At 43.0% G+C, this 22,925-nt stretch overlaps 1 protein-coding gene and 1 long non-coding RNA gene across 6 annotated transcripts; both read left to right on the plus strand.

Annotated features, from left to right (window-relative positions):
* Window positions 1–272: 272 nt before the first annotated feature.
* Window positions 273–1,924, plus strand: LOC133206472 (uncharacterized). The gene is made up of 2 exons (XR_009723786.1): window positions 273–482; window positions 1,497–1,924. It is a non-coding gene; the product is annotated as an uncharacterized LOC133206472 (long non-coding RNA).
* A 6,195-nt stretch (window positions 1,925–8,119) lies between these two features.
* On the plus strand, window positions 8,120–20,659 carry EXD2 (exonuclease 3'-5' domain containing 2). 5 transcript variants are annotated; one of them, XM_061342500.1, is made up of 9 exons: window positions 8,120–8,306; window positions 9,649–10,056; window positions 10,973–11,229; window positions 12,260–12,383; window positions 13,173–13,498; window positions 16,574–16,680; window positions 16,887–17,022; window positions 17,771–17,977; window positions 19,287–20,659. In XM_061342500.1, exons 2-9 carry the CDS (start codon window positions 9,718–9,720, stop codon window positions 19,501–19,503), a joined length of 1,713 nt encoding a protein of 570 aa, XP_061198484.1. In that variant the 5' UTR covers window positions 8,120–8,306; window positions 9,649–9,717; the 3' UTR covers window positions 19,504–20,659. The 5 variants fall into 5 exon arrangements, with proteins under 5 accessions (XP_061198484.1, XP_061198481.1, XP_061198483.1 ...); XM_061342497.1 differs by having other exon boundaries at window positions 8,127–8,306; window positions 17,771–18,127; XM_061342499.1 differs by lacking the exon at window positions 8,120–8,306 and adding an exon at window positions 8,816–8,894 and having other exon boundaries at window positions 17,771–18,127.
* Window positions 20,660–22,925: the final 2,266 nt, after the last annotated feature.

Genomic DNA, 22,925 nt, shown 5'->3' on the forward strand with positions numbered 1-22,925 from the left:
CCCTGCTTTTTAGTTTACAAGGCTAACTTCTAGGATGTAATAACAGCAAATGAGAAACTTTTCCAATTAAATAAAAATTTAAATTAATTTAAATTTAAATTCCAATTGAAAATTGGAAAAAAAAGTAAGAAAATACAAAAGACATAGAACACTTGTTACATTTCAACTTTTCATATAACTTTTTTTCTATGTGATATTAATAGGTATAAATATCAGAACTTAATTACAGGTATACTAATAATTTGAGAGGAATATCCAAACACGCTCTGTTTTCTATTAGATGATAATCAACAATGTTAATATAAAGTGAAAACAAAGAACAATTAAATCTTTTCTGTGTCTGAGCTATATGAATTTTTTTTACTAGTTACAGTTGCTGATGGCCAAATATTGCTATGTAACATGTCTAGCAAGCTTCAGTATAGGGAGGCGAAGACCCTGTCCATCATGACTTGTGTTTATTACCCTAGCTTCAGACATAGGTAAATTGCATTGGTATAAAATCACATTTTATAGTTCTTCTGCTTTCATACCATGAAATTCTGCACCATTACAATTATAACTGAAACTGTTGCTCACTTCTGAATTCCCAACATAGGTAAGTGGCATTGCTTTTTCTACCTGCAGACTCTGAACTGTCTTCAGCAATTTGCATTCCATTTTCTTCTTTCATTTTCATGCAGCACACATCACCATATATGATCTGAGAACTGGCCAGAAATACATTACGGAATCATAAAATCATAGAATGGTTTGGGAAGAATGGCAAAGATCATCTAGTTCCAATCCCCCTTCTTCCTTCCACTAGACTGAGTTGATCACAGCCCCATCCAACCTGGCCTTGAACACTGTGGCTGTCACTTTTATTACATGTGGTTCTTTTTTTTTTCTTCCTTCCTAAAGTATTGTTCAGATTGGAGAACTTTGGTTTCCTTGTTGAAATAAACAGGTGTAGGAGCCTTCTGTTTGAAATGAAGCACAATAAAATCTTCAGTGCTTTTTTAACACGTCCCGGATCCCGTCTCTAGGAAAGCTGTGTACTTACACGGACAAATAGAAATAAAAATATTTCCTAAACCCCCAGTCTTGGGTTTTTCAGGAAAGATTTAACTGAGGGGATTTTTAAAATCACATTTGTAAGCAGTCAGAAAGAAGATGATATGCTGTCAGAATTTGAAAGAAAAGTAATAGAAGGCTGCCGATCTGTTCTGCTAAATGCAGTATTTTCTCACATGACCATACAGGGTTTTGGTTGGTTTTTTTTTTATAAAAAGTGTTGGTAAGCATTCTTTTCAGTCTCTGATTCTTTTGCTTCAATTAATTTTGAATATAAGAAAATTAATATAATGACCTATACTGGTAGCATTTTCCTTTGAAAGGGATGTGTTGCTGTGTTAATAATGCCAGAGTGCTGTAATCTCTTCAAAACACACACACTCTTGGCCTGAGTCATGCTGAAGTAGTACCAATGAAGCATCTTTTTCTGCTTTTAATAGGAACCTTCTGCAGCTTGGAGTGGACTTGAGGTGTAGACAGTACTTAGCCAAACAGATTGGACTTCATCAGGTTATGTTCTGTTTGACATAGTAGCACAAGGGGTGCTGTGGTGAGACTGAATGTCACAAACCAAATTGGATTGAGCCTGACTCAATGGGCAGAGTAAGCCAGGGTCTGTTTGGACTGCTTGAGCAGCTTAATTCTGTAGGATGCTTAGTCTCCTCCATGCCTCAAAGGCATCATGAAGGAAAGCACGATCATATTTTGACTGGTTTTTTAACAAGTGGGCAATAGAGCGGAGAAGACAACTATAAAGGAAATGGGAAATAATGAACAGGGTGGTGACTTTCTATAGATGCTCTTGGAAAAGAGGCTAAGTAAATAATGTTTGATGCAACACAGAAGAGGAAACTAGCAGAATGCTTCAGAGAAGTGATGTGGTCAGAGTAACCAACCTTGGCTTGTGGTTCCTAGTTGCCAAATTAGTTGCTAATTCTCAGGCTGCGCATAGCCCAGTCACCCAGCAGTATTAAACTGATTTTGATCAGGTATGGCTATGGTGTCACATTGCTCTCACATTAGCCTCTGCCCACTGTACAGAGTTGTTCTGCCTCTGGAAGGACTAACAATACCGGATCTGGTTTTAATGTCTGCTGGGGTACAAAATTATCCCGTCAACATTTTTTTTTCTGAACAAATTTGAATTGGCAGAATGAGTTAAATTGCATTAGTGGCTTCCATTGGATGGCTGTGGTGTATTTGATCATTAATAGGAGGCCCACAGTCAGCCTTGCTCTGTTGTCAGACCATGGAATTTACAGTAGTTGATGTCTGTTTTGTTTCATGCTGTGTTGGTTAATGCTGGAGGGAGAGATATTGGGGCAGTTTAAGTATGGAAGCAGGAGTCAAAGTAAGGGCGTTTTAGTTGCACGGATGGATCAAAGTACTTTGTCTTAGAGAAATGCAGAGCTATGTAGAAGAAGCCTAAAATTTAGTTGTACTCTGGGTGAAACCCTGGGGGTTTCAGTGAGAGCTGGGAGTTGACATACAAGCTTGAGTGGTAGGTAGACTGGTGATGATACACACAAAGCAGGTAATAAGAGGGCTTTTAGTGAAGAGAAGGAACCATGTTCTAGTTTTGTTCAGCTTTAACTTCCTGGTAGTCATCCACAGAAGAGAGAAAGGCTACGATTTGAGTTTGGATAGACAGATAGCTCTGGGGAAAGACACAGATCTGTAAATCATCTGCAGAGATGTTAGTTGTATTTGTATTTCAGATGAGATAACTCAGAGATAATGTGGGAGGATAAAAGGAGAAGACTAAGGATACAGCTCTCTGAGAGTCTGTCAAAGAATACTTGGAAGGAAGGCTTAAACAGGTAAAAAGAAAAGGTACCAAAGTGAAGCATGGTTGATTGTCTCAGGTCAGAGAATAGCTCTGTTGAACTACTGAATAGCTTTGGTTAATCTATAGTGGAAGAGAGAAAGTTTGGATACTGATAGTTTGATGTCTGTGGGGTGAATCCAGAAGAGAGAAAGTGAGCACAGTTATTAGGAAAGTGGGGCTGAGTCAAGGCTGGTATTCACTTATTTATACTATTTTTATTTTTTTTTGAGAGGAAGTGGAAACATAATGAGGGTAAACAGGGTAAACCAAGACAACTGTGTCCTGGGTTCACCAGTAGAAGTCTTTTTTCTCCTTCTTAGTACCTCATGCAGTGCTGCGTTTTTGACTTTGGGCCTGGGAGCAGTGCTGATAACACTGATGTTTTTAGTTGCTGCTCAGTAATGTTTACTCTGACCAAGGACTTTCTGAGTCTCATGCTCTGCCAGGGTGGGGGGGAAGCAGGAGGAAGCAGGGACAGGACACCTGACCCAAACTAGCCAAAGAGGAATTCCATACCACAGCACGTCAGGCCCAGTATATAAACTGGGGGCAGTTACCTGGAAGGGTTAAATCACTGCTCGGGTCGGACTGGGTATCAATCAGCGGGTGGTGAGCGGTTGTATTCTCTTCCTTTGTTATTTCCCTTATCATTATTATTATTGATGGTATCAGCAGTGGTTTTGTGTTATACCTTAGTTACTGGACTGTTCTTATCTCAACCCGTGGGAGTTACATTCTTTCGATTCTGCTCCCCATCACCCCATCCCTCTGGGAGCATGGGAGGAGGAAGTGGGGGGAGTGAGTGAGCAGCTATGTGGTTCTGAGTTATTGGCTGGGTTTAAACCACGACGAACTGTAATATTTTAGCCATATAATTTTTTGAAAAGAATTTTTCTTGTGGAATTTTTTGCCTCCAGTGGAAATTAGATGGCTTCTGATCTTTTTTCCTTTTGCTTACTAATTTTAGGGACCAGAAAATGGTGGAAGAACAAGCATTGTTCTCTCAAATGCCCTCCCTTGGAGCTGGTCAGCCAAAGATATTGCTTTAACATGTGGCCGAGCCCATCTAATGACTTGTGGGCACTGAAGGGTGGCTTTATCTTTGTGGCTACTTGTTCTGTCCCTTTCTTTGTGCTGAAGTTGCTATTCTTTGGACCTGCTTGTCTGCTGGTTTTCTGAGTTCATTTGGCTCATGGAAGTGTCCCAGCGAGTGCCAAAATCAGCACATACTAGTCAGAAGTGCCCAGCTGGGAGTGGAGTTTTGGGAGATGGGGAGATCACCTTAGCTGCCCAGGAGCTGTGAGGCTTACTTAGTGTGCATTCTGGAACTGAACCACTAGGGTAAGTTGAACAGCTTTTCAAGAAGTGGAATTGTGAAATCCCTCTCTATTCCAACATCACCAATGAAAGAGTTGTCAGTGAAGAAATATGCTGCTGATGATCAGCGTTAATACAACTCATCCTCATGGGATCAGTCTGGCAGCTCACACCTCTGAGCAGTGTTTTCAGATTCTTTGCAAAACCTGCACACTCTGGCAGATCTCTGCAATGAGTTACTGCTGGTTCATCTTTTGGTTTAGGATGTAGTTTCACTAAGATCTGGCTCTATGGTGAGCTAGTTCAAGGAGTTAAACCAAAAAAAAAAAGCCTCAATTTATTTGCTGTGCTAGACTTCTGCTTGCTTAATTCCTTGAATCAAACTGGCACCAGTGTTTGCAGAAGTAAGGCAGTAGAAAAATGCCTACATGTAGAAGGGGGAAGCAGAATGGCCTTTTCAATGGGAGCTGAATCTTCTATCTGCCTTGTTGCAGTATGAAACTCCACCTTTAGGATGTGGCTTCACAGTGGATTGAAACTGGTCTCATTCTGACTTTTTGGTGGAAGAAGCAGTCCTACTGTCTTGCTGGTATCAATCCTGCTGACACAAACCCTGCTCAGAATGACTTGCTTGAATATATAGTCATGGGGTTCCTAGTGCGGACACACGAATGATAAATCGCATTAGGACTTGAAATGTGAGTTTGGCTTTCTTCTGTAGCTTGGGATGAGGCCCCAAATAGAGGGTTATTAATGAGCTAGTGGGGACTACATGCAGCCCTCTGCTCATTGTCTGCTAACAGCAATTTGAGTCTTGACTGGAGTCTCTTTCTTCTGATATTCTATGATCATTGATTTCCCTTTGAACACTAAGTCATTTACCCTGGTCTTCTCCCTGTTAAAGGACGAGCTAATGCAATTATAAATTATTTTTTTTTTCTTTTCTGTGATCAGCAGAACAAGTGAAGCCTGGTTTCCTATGGATTTGTCCCGATGTGGCACTGCTGTGTGGATTCTTATATGTATATTAAACAGCGTCTGCACATGCTTGCCACTTTATCTGTGACAGCTTTATAAGTATCTGTTTCATCAATTTGGCTTTGCATTTCACAGAAGTTACCTTTGTACAAATTTAGATGGAATTAGGCAACAGCTTAAACACGCTTTTTTTTGGCAAGGACAGGGAAGAAAGGGGACCCATAGGCAGAAACATCAACAGAGACAGTATAACTGCAGAAGCTTTTCCTTGGGAAATCAGGCTAAAAATGAGTCTTTTGACAGAGGCCTCTGCAGAGATCTCAGATCAAGCTATGGAGGCAGAAAGAAAAGTAATTCTTGATGTTTACCACATAAAGATTTCCAGTAACCTGCTGCAGCAGAGTTCACATAAGTCAGTGTTCACTCACTTGGTTATCTTCTCATCTTCAGCAATGTCCTCATCAGGCTTTGGGTACACTCATGCATCAGTTGCTTTAATTTATTTTTAATTTAACCTTTATACTTGAACAAATGGCTATATAGGTAGCAAGACAAGCTGTTAAAGAGACTTGTGGTTTACAGGACTCTGTCAGTGATGCCATGAAAAATAAAGGGTTTAAAGCAGCCAAGGATGCAATCCTGTTATTGTAGAAAAGCTAGACTTGAGGGTTCCATTATATAGCATCTTTTCTATGAAACTTTCACTGTGCAATAAATGCTGAGGTATTTAACTGTTTTCCTCTCTTGTAATCTTACACTTAAGCTCCTATTACCTTAGAAACTACAACAAACAATTTGTAAAAGGGAACACTGGCCCATTTTTCTTGGTGGATGCCAGTTTATTACAAATGGATCCAGCTATGAACAAACTTTGCAGGTTTGTTTGGATTTGGTTGCTATTCTGATTTCGTCTCGAGCTCTGGTAAGAGTTCTCATAAGAATGCCTTGCCTACCCCTGAACATGGCAGTTGGATCATGGGGCCCAGTCATATTGGCTTCCTGGGTCTGCTTCCAGTCACCTGGGCCTTGAAATATGTCTGTTATATCCATGGATGTTGATTTTTTTTTTCCCTTGAACTACTTTACAGCTGCATCAGTTGTAAACTAGTTGTAAACTAGTTGTAAACTAGTTGTAAACTGCATCAGTGCCCTGATTCTCTGGCCCTGTCCTTACAGAAATGCCGGAACAAGGGAGCAGGGAGTGAACAGTCAATCAGATTGAACAAGAAACATGGGACTACCCTTCCAAGTGGCTATCCAGGTTTATGCTAGGTTACAATGACCTTGTAGAACAAAGAATTATATGTTGGGAAGGAGTGAAGGGAAGAAAGGAAGAGCATGTCCATCTGACTGTGGGAACTCATATTATAGCCAGACCCCTCCAGCTTTTTCTCCCGAGAATGCAGGTGAAACACTTTTCTTCACAGCATGAGTCATGTGATGAGCTTTGGTGTAGCTCTGGCTTCTGCTCACTGATGTTCATTTCAGCTCATCAGCTGTCTGTGGTGGACTGGATCTAGAGAATGCATGGAGATGCTGTGGCCGTGCTGTGACCATGAGGCAGATGCAGACCTCCCCTGCAGAGGAGAACGAACCAGAGATGTGTGATTACTGCACTGTGTGAGATTGCAATGCTTTATAGCCCCCAGTGGATAAATAAAACAAATGGATAATAATTTCTTTATTGTACAGCAAGATTGAGGGTCTTTGCAAAAAGACTTACTACCTGAAAGCTGTAACTTTCAGGTATAAATCATTTATATGTTCAAAATACAGACACAAGTTAATGGAGAACAAGCTTTCCCGACCACCAGTGAGACCTGACATGATCGTACCATTCTGGTTTAGACCAGGTCCTTAGAATAAGCAGCTGCTTAAGCTCTAATGGCCTGGTCAATTTGTTTCTGATAGGGAGAAGGTATTAATTTCTTATTCCAGAAAACTTAAGAGAAGTTTTCTGGAAACCATGTTCCTTATTTGGTACCAACTGGTCCCTACCTCATTCCTGAGATTTTTAGAAGAGGGTGGGGGAGGAGAACAAGCATTCACCTACAGACAGAAAAAAAATACTGCTGCTGTAGAGATTTTCCCTGAAGACAGCCATTAGCTGCTTTGTTGCACCCCTTGGACAATCTGTCTGCTAAATGCCAAGTCTCTGCTAGGGAGATGATTACATTCCAAGCAGTGAAGTTAAAACGAGATTTGATGCTGACAGTCAAATTGCCAAAGTAATTTAAAGCAGTATTTCATGTGGTTTCAGTGTCTCATCAGATGCATCCAGCTGGGATTCTACCAGCACAATATTAGGAAATAATGGAAAATAGAAAGAAATTGGGTGCTCCTTTTCAGCTGCAATGGAATTTGGGATGGAAATTGTTTGGTTTATGACAATCTTGACCTCAAGACTTGATGATGATAACCCTGAAGATGGCAGCTGGCTGTATACCCGTGGTCCATGTGTTGTGGTGCCATGGTTCTTACGTTCACAGTTTTCCACGCCGACACAAGCTTTGCCACCCCTATTCCTCTGTTAAACTCTTAGTCTTTTCCACTTTATTCCGCCCCGCCTCCTTTTTTTTTCCCCCCTGCCAGTTTGCTGCCGTAGAGGCGGCTATGATTTGCTTTTCATTTTCTGGTCTGCCTTTGTTCTTCGCTGCCTTTTCCCTCGCTCAGGCTGTGCTTCCCGCCTCTGAGGCTGCTCTGGCTGCACTGCGGGCCCGCTCCCGGCCGAGGCGGGGGGTCAGTGCTGATTTCAGCGGCAGACAGCTCCGCCGCCTGCGCCGCAGCCTTCGCTTCGCCCACCTATCTTGCTGGCCCACAGAGCTCCTCAACCGGCGGGTATGAGCGGGGGCCCTCAGTGACCGAGGCGGCAGCCCACACTGCGGGCTCAGCTCCCGGGAGGTGCCTTCGTGCTGCGGGACAAGCCGAACCGGTACCGTGCCGGCACGAGTCGCGCACCCCGCCTCAGCCGCCCAGCCTGCAGTTGCCGTACAGCATGGCGGCGCCCATACCCGGTCGCACCGCCGGGAAAGAGGAAGCTTCCGCTTCTCTAAGCCTCCCGGTGGGCGCGGCGACTACTCCGCGGAGGGTTCCTGCTGCCGGAGACGGCCGTTCCGCACACACGCAGGTACCGGGCGGGCGAGTGCAGAGGGTTCTGTGGGCATCCCGAGGGCGGGCTGCGTCGTGTCGCGCCGCGCCGTGCCGGCAGGTGCTCCTGCCGAGCAGGCCGGAGGGCTCACCGGCTGCTTGGAGCGCGCAGAGGCGGCACCGGGTTTTCTTTCCTGTAAAGCCCCGACTACGGCTGAAACGAGTGGTGTCTTCGCCCCCGTGCTGAGGGGAGTTGTGGCCCGCCCGCAGCCAGAGGAGCCCTTTGCTCTTTCCGGAGTCGCCCCGGCCCTGCTCCCTGGCTGTTCCCCGCACCTCGTGCTCGGCACACCGCTGGCCCCGGGGCCGCGTCCCTCCATACCCACGGCTGGCGGCCTGGGCCCAGCCTGCGACCCACGCTGGGGCTGACGAAGGAGGGGGTTATTATATCGAGGCTTCACCTGACGAGGTCGGCTGCGGGATCCGTGTAAGCGGGCTGTCGTAGGGCCGCGGTCTACACCTGCATCCCCCGCTTTCCCAAGCAGTAGGGCTGTTGGACCTGCAGAGGGGGAGGCCGGCCATAGGTGCGGGTGGGCTTCATTGCTTTCGGCCTTCTCACTCGCTTTGAGAAGTGAGTAAATTATCCATCAGTGCGCAAGAACTGGGGCAAGTCTGTGCCCACGCTCTGAAAGCTAATGGCAGTTGCGCAGGGCTGTAGTAGCATTGTCACCACAGCCTCTGTTTCTGTCGAACAGTATGTAAGGGCAGACCTTTAAAAATAACGTGGTGGGTTGGGAAGATGGGGATGCAGGGGCAGGACTGATTCCAGTTTACTGAAGGGGAACTAGGTTCCTGTGTGATAGAGGGAAAGCTGTGTTACAAATAGATGCTGCTTCTTTAGGGCTTTTCAATGTCTGAGGAGCCATTCGACCTCAGTATGGATGTAAATGTAATGGACAATGCCTATTATTTACTAATGCATGAATGGACATGCTTATTCTGCAGTAATTTTGCCAGGATTAGGTTTAGGTTGATCTGGTCCCAAACAGAGCTAAAAGATGTTGATAATAGCCCTGGCTAGCTTATTTTCAGAATGTCAATCTGTGGAAGCATCCAGTTGCACCAGTATAAAACAGTGGATTCCTATTAAGGTTTTTGGTGCTGTGATCAACAGCAGCATTCAGTCTCATGGTACTGCTCAGCCCACTGCCACAGCAGTCTGTCTCCTTACCACCAGTCTATCAATATGGGGCCTGGTCCTTTTCCTATCAGGATTGCAAGTTGTGGCTAGAACGTTGTTATGATACCAGTAGGTGTGTTTAGTATCTCTAAACACATTTCATTAAGTTGTCTTTAATTTCCACCTCTCTCATTTTTCTTTGCAGGCCGTGATGAAATCCTACAATGCCGTTTTGAGTAGATGAACTGAAGGGGGCAAAGGGGGGATAAAGAAAATGCCCAAGCAAACAGCTGTGACAGTTACTTTGGCAACCCTGCTGGGTGTTGCTGTGGGGGGGCTGGTTTTGTGGAAAGCAGCCCAGCGTCGAAAAGGAAAAGCATGCTGTAGTAGTCAGCAAGAGGAAGCATTTATAAACTCAGGAGACAAGAAACTGATTAAGACAGAGGGTAAGGAGGTGCTTTCCTTCTTCAGATCTTCCACATTTTCCTGGGTAGAGAGGATCCTTGGTGCAGATGTAATGGTAGTTTCAGAGCAGGAGGAGTGGGATCATGCTGAACGTTTGCTGAAGAAGGAGCTGGAGAAGTGGCCAGTGCTTGGAATTGATTGTGAGTGGGTGAGTGATCAAGAATCGCCTCTCCTTTGGATTGCAAATTGCAATGGGAAATCATTGAGGGTGGCGTGATTCCTTTTCTTAAATGGATACAACAGGACTGACTATTGAAATTGCCTGCGGGATGATCTATTATGACAGCAGGGAAGTAGCTGCTGATTTTGATTGTTCTTACATTCAGGTGTGCTGGCTGCAAGTTATTGATTCACTAGTTGTATTCTTTTCCTGAACTCCTGTGATAAATCGACTACTAAACATAGTGGTAATTGTATGGCATTATGTGTTTTGTACAAGATCTCTTCAAAGGTGATTCAGTGGAAGTGACTTGGGTTTACGCTATTTTAAATTCTGCTATATACTTAAGAAACAATTTCTCAAGAGTAATAAATCCAAAAAGGAGGATAATACTGATATGTAGATATAACTCACTGGGACTACCAGAAAGCAAAGTTCCTCTTCTGCTTTTACATTTGCCTGTGTGAACTCTCAGAACAGGCTTTGAGTAATTTATAATCCTAGCTTTGCCATTATTTTGGCTGGAAATTTATTCATCCCACAGTCATTAAGTATAAGCCACAGTTAAACAATGTGTTTTCCATTAAACATTTATGTAGTGGGTGCCTTTGTGCTGATGTGGCTTAAGAAATGTGTCTGATGTCTTCTACCAGCTCAGCTATGAGGGGGAAGGGTGAAAGGGGGAAAGTTTCTTTTGTGGGAGCGTGGCAAGAAGTAGCTTGGTAACAGTAATACTGTGAAGCAGATCACATAATTTGCAGTAAAATTTTAGAGGTGTGTAACAACACATGACTATAAACTGATAGGTATTACCCATCTTCAGTGGCCTGTTTTGCAATTTGTTCTAGCTCCAACATCGCTAATCATACTGTAGCCCAGACTCTGATTTTTGTCTTTATTTCAGGTATCTGTGGAGGGAAAAGCAAATCCTGTATCCCTGCTGCAGATGGCTTCTTCCAGTGGCTTCTGCATTCTTGTTCGATTGCCCAGGCTTGTTGCCAGTGGACGGACTATCCCAAAGACCTTGTTGGACATCATGGCAGATAGTGCTGTGTTGAAAGTTGGAGTAGGATGCTGGGAAGATGCTTGCAAGTTACTTCATGATTATGGTATTCCAGTCAAAGGAAGTGTGGATCTCCGTTATTTAGCCATGAGACAGTGGTGAGTGTCTGAAAACAGAAGCAGCTCTGCTTGAGCCATCATCTGAGTTGGAAATATTTGTAAAGTAATTTGCATATGCTGGATGATAGCAGGCAGGTAGGTCTGGAGTTCTCAGAGTGGTTTTAAAGGGCGGACACTGACAGCTACAGCCCAAGAACTTGTCATGGTTCTGTTCTATGGTTTTAATGGAAATGAAATCTTCACAAAGATTTCGTATGTTCATTGTGTCTGTTAGTCTTCCCGTGGAATACCCTTATGCACTTTCTGAGTATCATGCTTCAGCTTTTAAGAAGACCAGACACAGTGATGTAGCATAGTGAGAGCCATCACCATGTCAACAAATGTTTGAATACATGGCCTGGAAGTATGGGGTAAATGTGCCAGGGGCACGTTAAGTGTAACTGTTCAATTACAGGATTTCTTGAAAAATGGCTAAATAAACCAGCTCCAATTTTTTCTTAGTAACAGTGTTTCCACTGATAGGTTATAATAATGATGCCATTTTCTCATCCTTCATTCGTTCTTAAATAAAACGTTTTAGTTGGGAATATTCTTCACATACAGTATATGTATGCCTGGGTGTGCTGGGACATGGTTTGCTGACCTGATAGTGCCTTTTTAGCACTGAGGATGGGCTTGTCTCTAGTGGCTAGGGCTCCTCTGAATTTTTCCTGGCTGTTACATTCCTCATGAATCCCTGGGGCAGGTGATCCATCACTCTGCATCAGACCTCCTTCATTCAGAGGTGGGTAGTTCAAAGACAAATACTTAAGCCTTAAACGTTACCAACTAACTCCCATCCTTGCCCATTTTGCATGTAGCAGGCAGTAGATAATTACTAAAGGAAAGGACAGAGGGGAGAGAGAGGGCCTGTGGATCTTACAGGCAGCTGTGTGCTGTTTCGGTGGGAGTAACATATTATGTGCATTGTGTTCTGGCAGGTTGAGGGTGTATGAGGCAATGTGCATTTGCATGGGTGTATAGTTTTGGTTTATAATATGTGTGTTTCACTTTCTTTGTTAAACTCAAGGAAGGATCTACCTCACTGTCTTAGCCTAAAGTCTTTAGCTGAAGAAGTCCTGAACTGCCCACTTGACAAGTCTCCTCATGTGCGTTGCAGCAACTGGGAGGCAGAAGAACTAACGCCAGATCAGGTGTGTCTTCCACTTCAACTGAGTGTTTGGGGAGAAAAAGCAACCTTCTTAGTAGAAAAGAGGCATTACAACAGGAAGATCCAAGCCTTCTTCAAGTTCTGCTTCAAAACCTTATGTGTGGCTATGGTGTGAAGTTAAATTCCAGACTGTGCCTTGCATTTTGAATTTTCCTCCGTTCCATGAAGATAATGTTCTTCTGTTCTGGGATTCTTGACCCTTGCTTTCCTTTAGTCCTGAAAGATCTATAAGGGAAGATCCCTTGAAGAAGTGTTCAAGCACTCAAAAACCTCACTTTTTTATTATTTTCTTTCCTTCGATCTATAGCAGTCAGTGCAGTATTAGAGACTGGAAACCTTATTTACCATATCTAGTCCGTTATGCTTTCCCTGACTGCCAATTTTCTTTACAGTCAAGCTGCAGATGTGTAGAAAATCAGTGACCGGTAGAGGGAGTGACAGGATAAATAACCACACTGATGATTCGTAGACAGTATGGCAAAAGGGAGCTTTTTATTAGTTAGGAAGGGCTTGATGGAGTGGGAGAGTGTATAAGGCGTGGCTGACCTTAACTTTTATTAGTCCTTTGCAGTTTCTTGGGCCACCCATGAGTGTTTCAAGTCTGACCCTAAAAATGTGGGTTGTGGTGATGTTATGAAAGTGTCACTCAACTGTCAGAACTTGTGTGAAAATAAATCCAGCTTCTGGCTTTACTGTACTAAGTGCTAAAGACTGACAGTGTTTTGGAGCATTTGGTGCTTGTCAATATCTTGATGTCTACACTTTTCTGCAGGTTCTCTATGCTGCTAGAGATGCTCAGGTCTCAGTGGCTCTGTTCCTCCATTTGCTGGGATTTGCCAGCCTTCCTGCTATCTCTCAAGGTGAAAACTCTCTTGCTGTTTGGGAAAAAGCAGTGAGTAAATGCCGGGGCTTGGTGGATATTCCTTTTAGAGGAAGAAAGAGTGGCAGCACAGGAGAGGAGAAGAATGGAGAGGGACGTTCCCCTCAGAAAACAAAGAATCGGAAGTCTGCAGTGAATGGCCAGCCTGCTGGCAGTCAGCAAGTGAGAGATCCACGAAGGCAGAAAAGAAAGCCTCTGGGTGTGGGATATTCTGCACGGTAAGACTGTGATCTCATTTTACTCTTTGCACTGCAGATGGAAAACTTTGAATGATGCATCATGCTCTATTAATTAAACAGAAGTGGATAATAAGAGCTAGGAAAGCAAACACAGGACCTAACAGTCCTGGGACCCAGATCCTGTTTTTCTCATTTCCCTCTAGAAGTGGTATTGAAAGTGGAGGCAGGACTTGGATCTGTACTAGGTCACAAGCAGGTTGAAGGGTTGTCTTCAGCTTTTGCCCTTTCTTCTCCTGTGGAGGCATTAGCTGGAGAGCAGAGTCTCAGCAGGAGGTGGCTGGCAGTCTGGGTGGCAATTACTGCCCAAACAGCTGTGCCTTGTCTCCTTCAGGAGGAAAGTTAAGAGGGGTGAGACACATTACTCGTGGTGCTAGGGGACCCTGAAAGGAACAGTCTGTGGCAACATAAAACCATTGCATTGCTGTGTTGGCCAAGGAGATGGAGAAGGGAAAGCTTCTTTGGCCTTGCAGAGGGAGCTGTTGCTGAATTCAGGATCCCTGTACTGAAGGCAATTTTGTGGAACAAATCCTAAATTCTTACGGCCTTTTGGTAATGAGTTCAGTCACTATTAAATTAAAACAAGTTGGAGAAGTCTCTTTAAGCTCAATGCAGCGGAAGATGCAGAGAGTTAGCATGTTTGGTTTTGCTTGGATACAGTCTATAATAAAATTTATCACTGGATGTGGAAACTAAAATTGTAATTACCATTTGGAAAGAAAACCCGTCATTCTAGTATTTGTTTTCTCCTTTTCCAGTTTATTGGATTGGCAATGGAGACATTTTGATGTAGTCAATAATATTGATTTCATTAGCAGTCATTAATGGTGTTGTGTTATATACAGCAAGTTCGTCCAGATTTATTTATTTTTTAAGTTGGAGCCTGCATCAAACAGAACAGAGGGACTGCAGCTCATGGGAGGGTTAAAATTTAACCAAATTGCATTCCAGCCTAAATTGAGATCTCCTCATGTTTGCTTGTTGATTGTTTTTAACCATGCTTGACTTCATGAGAGATCTGTAGACTCACTTTTTTTTATAGCATCTCTGCCAGTGTGGCTTTGGTCTATAGTACAACTGGATGTGATTTCAAAAGTCCTTTTCCACTCTTCCTGTCTATAAGCCTGTTCAGTTTTAATTTTGTTTCATTTTCAGTTGGGAAATACTTAAATTATCATGGGGATTAAGCTGATCGATGTTCAGTGGAAGGAGACCTCCTGTATTGTTGTTTTGTTGGGTTTTTTTATCCCCATGTTGTGGTTCAAACCCAGCCAGATAGCTCGTTCACTCACTCTCCCCCCCTTCTTGCCCTCCCCCTACTCCCGGGGGGATGGAGAGGAGAATAGAAAAGAATGCAACTCCCACAGGTTGAGATAAGAACAGTTTAGTAACTAAGAAAGTTTAGTACCATGGGCCTAGAAGAAATCCTTTTTGTCTCATTACATAGCCTGTGAATCAACCCTTTTAGCTGGTGGTGCACTGCTGAGTACTTACTTCTACAATGTTGCTGAAGAGAAGAGGAAACTTCTCTACAGTGTGATATGACCTGTCTGCATCCCTCGACAGTTCCTCCCAGTGGTCCTGGAGCCCAGCCAGCTCCCCTATTCTGTTTTTGTTTGGAGGAGATTGCTAGAGTAAGGAAATATTTGCTGCAAAATGTAACCCTTCCACACACTGCCACAAATCACCAGAGGCTGCCCAAGCAGGGCTTTTCACCACTAACGATAGGACTATGTGTTTCAGAGGGCCTCAGCTCAGCTTAGTTGTTAGCAAGGACATGTATGTTTGAGTTCCCAGTGCTGCAAGAGCCTTTTTGGGGCATTTCTCCTGGATGAATGAAGTAATTGCTGTTCACACTAAGTTTTGGAACAGTCATCTTAATAAAATACTAAAATATGGGCTAAGGCAGCTGGTCCTTGAAACTTTCTTGCCTATAGTTTGACACAATTTGAGCTTACTCTTAGGTCATTGTCCCTCCCAACTTCAATTCTGTTTTGTTTTCTAATGTACTTTTTTGTTGGTTGGTTGGTTGGTTGGTTTTTTGTTTTGTTTTGCCTTTTTTTTTTAAATGCTGTCATTATTAATGGCAGCTCTTGGAAACTGGGATTCAGAGTTGCAATTCTGGTGGCAGCAGGAGAGCAAAGGCACTTTACAGTCAGTTGGTGAACCCCAGGTAAGTTTTTAGATGTTCTGCTTCCCTTACTAGCAGCCTGTTACCACGGATGGAGTCATGCTCTGGACTGATAAGAGAGAAGCAGCAATTATTGATATAAAACAGTGAGCTAACAAAATTCAGTGGTAAATGCAACAGTGGTTTAACAAGTTTCAGTGTCAAGGTACACTTGATTATTTCTGGCAGAGAGGACAGGGTCAGACAAAACTGCAACAAGGCCTTCTCATTGAGTGATGAGGTTCGAAAAGGATCCCTTTGCTTTCTAAACTCTTTCTCAGAGAGGAGTGTAGATGTGGCTGCATCCAATCCTAATCCCAGACTTGATCAATGGTTTGCATCTAAAAGATTATGTATGTGCAATCAATCCTTTATATCACCGAGGTAAAATTTCAAGTTTAGCATGCTATTAATCACTTACTGAGAATCTGCTGGTGCAAGGAATCTCTCAACCTCAGGGAGTAACCTTGAGGGGCATCCCTACTCAAGGGGTGATCCCCTTGTGCAGTCTGCTGCCATGCAGGAATGCTCAACAGGCTCTGGGCTGTCCACTATAAAGTAAGAGGATTGACTTATATTTGCATACCAGCAACAGGTCTGGGTGACTGATCCAGACAGCCCTTGGCTACCATATTACTATCCATCTCCCAGTGTCCTGGGTAAGCTGGATGCAGCCATCACACCCCCTACTGATGGTTATGGGTTGGTGGGGAGGATACTGCCATACCTGTGCGGTGCTCAACAGCCTTGAGTGTGTGTTTAGGGGCGCGCCTGTGATTTGGAGAAGCTTGCAGGAAGTGCAGTGTGGAACACATGGCTATAGAGAGCTCTGGGGTTTTTTTTTGGCATGCTATTATAGTTGCTGTAATGCTGCCTTTGTTTCATAGGAAATCTCCACTGTATGACAACTGTTTCCTGCATGCACCAGATGGACAACCCCTCTGCACTTGTGATCGCAAGAAGGCTCAGTGGTATCTGAACAAGGGGATTGGAGGTGGGCATACCAGTTTTCCTGTTGGTATTTGAAATACAGCTGCTTGTTGTTGTTTCTTAGGTAAATGGGCATATTTTTTATATATCCTTTCTGATTGGAAATACTGTTGGGGATTTGCTAGGTTGACTCTTATGTTTTGGCATCTTTATTTTAGCTCTCAAGTATGAATTTGTCTGAATATTCTATGTTTGCCTTTACTCTTTCAGAGCTAGTTAGCACAGACCCATTTGTTGTGAAGCTGCGGTTTGAGCCTTCGGGGCGTCCTGAGTCTCAAGTTGATTATTATCTAACAGTCAAAGAGAACCTGTGTGTTGTATGTGGCAAGAGAGAATCCTATATCCGGTGAGTTATTTAGTGGGAAAGGAGAAAAATGCATCTTTTAAAGCAGGACTGAGGTCTGCACCTCTTTTGTCACCCAGAAGCTTGATTAGCACCTAAAACATCATGCTTCTACACATCCTGGATAGGCTATCACTACTTGAATGCTCTGTAGTTGTATGTGTCTGGGTAAGTTTGATGGTGAACAAGCCAACCTTTCCTCCTTACAGAGGCAGGAAGTATCAGTCCTTCTCCAGTATCAGGACAGAACAAAGTATATGGAACATGTACATGCTGCAGTCTGAATGAATGGGGGCAGCAGTATACCAACACCCGCTGTTCTGATGGTATCCCCTTCTGAAAATAGCTGTAGTATTCCTCCCACTACTTAATGTGTAACTTTTGAAAGGTTTAGGTGAGCCTGAAGCCCCTGAGGTCACAAAGGGTGACATTTTGTCTTTGCAACTGTTTACTACTGTTTATGTGGGAGGTATGCTCCTTATAGAGCATTGCTTGATTTTAATTTTATTTTTTTACAGTATGAATCACTTTTTTAAAAAAATGAAAATGGTGAATTTTTGGAGGAAAAAAAAATGCCAAAAGCCTGTAGAGAAAAGTACAGATCAAAAGAAGTTGCATAGCTGCACTGAGGGTCCTGACCCTGATGATCTTAGTTTTCTGGACTTTTAGTATTAGTTGACCCTCTGTGAGCCAGGAGGGGAAGTAACAGGTCCAAGCAAATGTGATGAACTGGCTGGTTTGTCTTCCCTAGGAAAAACATTGTTCCTCATGAATACAGAAGACACTTCCCTATCCAGATGAAGGACCATAACTCCCACGATGTGCTCCTACTCTGCACATCCTGCCATGCCATTTCCAATTACTATGATAACCACCTCAAGCAGCAGCTGGCTGAGGAGTTTGGTGCACCCATTGGCTCTGAGGAAGGTGTACGTCTGATGGAGGACCCTCTGCGCAGGCAAGTGCGCTCCGGGGCCCGAGCCCTATTGAATGCAGATGGCCTGCCTGACCCCCGAAGGGCAGAACTTTTGCAGAACATCAAGGACTTCTTTAACACAGAGAGAGTCACCCCAGAGATGCTCCAGGAAGCAGCTGGTCTGGAAACCAGGTACAACAAGCCCATCAGTAGAAATAACACTTTAGTCATTTATGTTGGCATGTAGGTTCAACAAAAAGTTATCTACATACAGAGCCTTGGGTAAATATTACTGTAGCAAAACAAAAGAAAATCCAACAGAATGTGCAGAGCTGAGGATCACACATGTTGACTTCCTTCCGCTCCCCTCAGGCTTTTTTATGAAAACAGGACAAACCCAGTGCTGGTCTCCTTGGGATATTCGTATTGGGATATCTTCCCTAAAATAATGGTGTCAGGTTATCTGAATTTGAGACTAGTAGGAGTTTATCTGCACAGGAAAATAAACCTTTAAAAGCATAACTTTATTTCTGGATTTATAGTACTTTGATACATTTAACTATAAAGCAAGGATAAGAAGAAGGTAATTGTGCTGTAGCCTAAGGCTGTAAGCAGACAAGAACATTTTTCATTTCTTACTATATGTTTGTTTTCCCCCCTTCTCTCCTCAACCCAGCAGTGGGGTTAGGGTTAGGGTTAGAAACTGCAGCTCTTGTTTCTTCCTGTCTTCCCCTTTCTCTTCCAGCTATCTCCTTCTGTTCTTGCTCTCCGTCTTTCCTTCCACCGTTTTCTACTTCTTCTGAAGCACAGATATCAGGATCAGGGAGGGAAACTGAAAGACAGTCATATCAGAAGTCTTCTCTCTTTCTCAAAGCCTCTCCAAATGTGTTTTCTTAACTAGTACCTTGCCTCTGCATGAAGTCAGTGTTTTCTCTTTTTTGTGCTCACTGTTGTTTGTAATGTGGCAGTGTTGCAACTCGGAACCTATCCAGGCAGGGAATTCAGAGGTGGAATCAGGGCTCTGGAGTGTCATATGGTTCTTGACTTTAGAAATTTGTAGTCTGTCTCTTGAGGAGCTTGTAATGGACCTAAAGAGCTTTGTTTAGTTTTGCTATAAAAGAGGAACACTTTCTCAGTTCAAAGAAGCCAGCTTCCCAGTGTAACAGTGTTCCAGAAAGCAGTCTAGCATTGAAGCAAGGCTTGAAACTCTCCCTCTTGGTTTGCTTACCATGTGTCTGTAATTAAACTCCACAGCTGAAAGTATCTTCAGTGTCTTGCTGTTCACTGCAGACAGATCTAGAGTCTGACAGTGGGCTTTGTGTGAAAATAAACTCTGCTTGTGTTCTGGCAGGATCTGCAATGAGAGCTACATGCCACATGGACTGAAGGTGGTGCAGTGTTTTGCTAAAGGAGGCCTGCGCTCCCTTATCCAGTTGGAGAGACGCTGGCGGCAGCATTTCTTGGACAACATGCAGCCCAAGCACCTCCCAGAGCAGTGGTCAGTAGACCATAACCACATGAAGCTGATCCGAAAGTATGGGGAGGATCTTCAGATTGAGCTATCATGAATCTAACTTCCTGGACTCTGTAGATAGTATCTAATGGACATATGTAACTGAAGGTGGAAGAACTGTTTTTATTTCTATGTCTCCACTAACATCTGGGCCTGGGTTTGCAAACTGGCAGGAGTAGCTCTGCCAGATTTGGCATCTTATAGAGTTAAATCCATTGACTTGAATTTTCAGCTGGCTGAGATTTTTTTAATCCTGGTCTGTCACTGACTAATTCAGTGCAAGAGTGATATGCCTAAGGGAACTTGTCTTCTCAAAGTTACTATGGAGAGTTATTTTGTAGCCCCCAGGATGTCTGATGCCTCCAGACCATTTCTCCTAACACAGAACACAATATATGAACATTTCCCAGGTTTTCTGACAGGTGTATATCTGCGCCCTTGAGGCCCTTGAGACCTTGAGAGTCTCCTGATTTAAAAGTCTTTCTTTGCTTTCAGTGCAGTTGTACTCGTGAGGAGTTCTTGGAGGAGACTGCCTGCCATAGACAGGTTCCTGTTTGGAAGTGGCAAAGAAACTTTACCTTCTTTTGCAAGTTCTGAGCTGTATCAGAACTGCAGATATAGGCCTCAGTGAGTTTCGTGGTGACAGGTGCCTGATGAGAAGAGATGTTCTGACTCTGTCAGTGTGAAACCACCCATGTCAAATGTTTTCTTATACAGCTTCCAGCAACACACAATGTATAGAAAAAATGTTCTTCCCTAATTCCACTTGTCTGTCACAAATGGGTCTTGGTGGGTACCTTTTTGTATCAGACTGGAGTGAGGTCAGGGGTCTTAAAAAGGATGAGAAGAAACAAATTGCATTTAAATACCAGCATCTTTTAAGAGGTCAGACCACGTGTGGCAGAAAACTCGAGAATCTGGTGTTCTGTTCCTGGATTTGATGTGTGTGGTGGTGAGCAAGTCATCTCTCCATGCCTGTTTCCCCGTCTCTAAAATGGGACTAATAATACTTACCTATCTCACAAGATTGTTGTGGGGCTTAAGGAGTTAATGTTTTTATAAAATGCTTTGAAAATATAAGCTAGTGTGTGCTAATTATTACTGTCATTTTTTAAATGTGCTCGTCTGACTTTCTTAAATATTAATGTTTTTAAATGGTACTAGACCTTAATTATATATCTTTTAAAAAATACATACACTTTTCTGTGAAATCACTTGTGATGATTTTGATTGCATGAGATGAGTGTTCTTCCCTAATTGATGAAGCTATGCTCAACTTTTATAGGTCTCTCTAAGGAAGTTTCAGTAAAACCCTTGTCATACTTGACACTACTGCATATAGCACAGTTGATCCATATTTTAGTATAATTTTGAGCAGAATCTTGGACCTGCAGTGATTGTAGCTGAAACTCTCCCTTATCAGATAATTCAAGAAATTTTACAGGCCAGGGGTGAAAAACCTGTTTGTAACAGAGACCTTTTGAGATAAGTAGGAGCCGTAAAGAAATGGTACATTAATGCCATCCCAGAGGAGCTGCAGTAGCAGCCTGAGCACAAGGAATCAAAGATTCATGATAAGTACTACTTATCACAGAGCTGCAAATAAGACCATTTTCATTATAAGGGCAATTTTATTCCTTTCCTGTATCACTGGCAGGTCTTAACGAAAACTGATCTAACCGAATGTGTTCTGTCTGTGCTCATTCACACAGCTGATTATAATCTCAGCAAGAACCTCCTGTCTACAACAGCAGCTTGAATAAAACTATTTCTTTCCAAAGCAATTTGAGAAGTGTTCAGATAGTGCTATCTCCTGTCTTCAGTGCCATTTCAGTGGTAGGAGCGCGTTGCATGGCTCAGAAGAACTCCTTTTCAACAATCAAGAGTACAAGGTGTCCCTCTCACTTCTTCATTCTGCTTGGTTTTTCTCTCTTTGTTCTGATGCCGAAACTTCTGATAAAGCTGTCCTTGTTTAATGGAACTGATGGGCTGACAACAGGGCTGCTGTTTTTTCTGTGTATTGAGACAGGTATTGGACTAGAGGTCCCCTAAATTTAAAGGAGTCAGTGGTATCATTCTAGAGTTTTCTGGTTTATTTTTTCCAAATCAGTTGTTCAGAAATTTGCAAGGAAAACTTCCTTTATAAATATTTTGTTCACTAAGGTTCTTTGTTTTTTGTAAGGTATCCTTAAACTTGCATCATTTTAAGTCAACCTGGAAGAGGAGGTGAAGTGATACATTTCTTGTGTGGGAATAGATTATTTTTATATGATTGTGATTTAAAATTTTCTGCTGGTCTATAGATAAAACTTTCTTGTATGTCTTCATCACTAATTATTGCATTCAGTAAAAATTTGCTCTTTTAACCAGACTTACCACTGTTGAAGCTCTTTTTTTCTTCTTCACATACCTGTCTTTTCCTGTGTCTTACCCTGTCCTTATGAGTCCATTGTTTCTTACAGTAACAGCTGGATTTCACCCTCTGGGTTTCTCTTTCCAGTGCCTTCCTGATCTGTCTGTCAGAGGTCAGCTGTGGAAGAGACTGTGCTGGCAGCAATACTGTACTTCTAAGCAATGTGATAACAAGTTTGCTCAGATATATTTCACTTGTTTTTCTGAGGCTTTCAGTGGATTCAGGTGCTATCCTGGCCTGGTTGTGCTGGTCAGTCATGATGGCTACAGATCTACATTTTTGAAATAAAAAACTTAGATTTTGCTCAACCTGAGCATTCATCTAGGTTGCCCCAACTATCTTACCTCCTGCACTAAACTGTGTACATCTGTCTGCAAAGGGAAAGAAGTGCCACAGCTCTTTGTGTGGACTGGCTTTCGCGACATGGAGTTTTTCTTTCTGTTACTTATCTATGTTTCGAAGTTTGCCCAAAGTAGGAATTCCCTGCAGCACTTGCCTCCATCCTTTTTTTTCCCCCAGTGTTTTGCCCATGTGAAACATAATGTGCTTTTCTAGGAATATGGCTGTGTAAGTATTTCCAGAGGCACTCCTTTGTAGTGGGACTACCAAGATATACTGTGGTAGGTTAGCTTGCCTTCCCCCGTGGGCTACAAACTGATTTCTGGCTTCCCAACACTGTGGTTTGCCCTTTTTTTTTTGGCTTTGTGGTAACTTTGACATTATTGGATGGTGAAGGAATTACCAGCTGAGCAGCATTTTTGATAGTCTGGCAGTTGGAGGTGCAGTAAGCTGGTGCTGCATTTCTGAGCAGATCATCTATGACATGTTAATTATGCTGCTGACAGACTTGGCATTTGGAGTGCCTTGATTTCCTCCTTTGGCAGTCTTTAAAGGTCCCAGCTGTCACATCCATGACTGACGTGACTGAAGACAACATACACCTGTGGGCTTCTTGCATTTTTCACCATTTGGTATGCACTAATGGCAGCTATCTTCCTGTTGCATTTCAATTGCTCTAGCTTCCTAGGGAATATCTGAACTCCACACTATCTGTAACATGTTTT

This window comes from Neopsephotus bourkii, unplaced genomic scaffold (assembly GCF_033783945.1).
Source record: "Neopsephotus bourkii isolate Nb327-2 ecotype Australia unplaced genomic scaffold, CSIRO-AGI_Nbou_v1 NB_1792, whole genome shotgun sequence".
Taxonomy (NCBI): Eukaryota; Metazoa; Chordata; class Aves; order Psittaciformes; family Psittacidae; genus Neopsephotus; species Neopsephotus bourkii.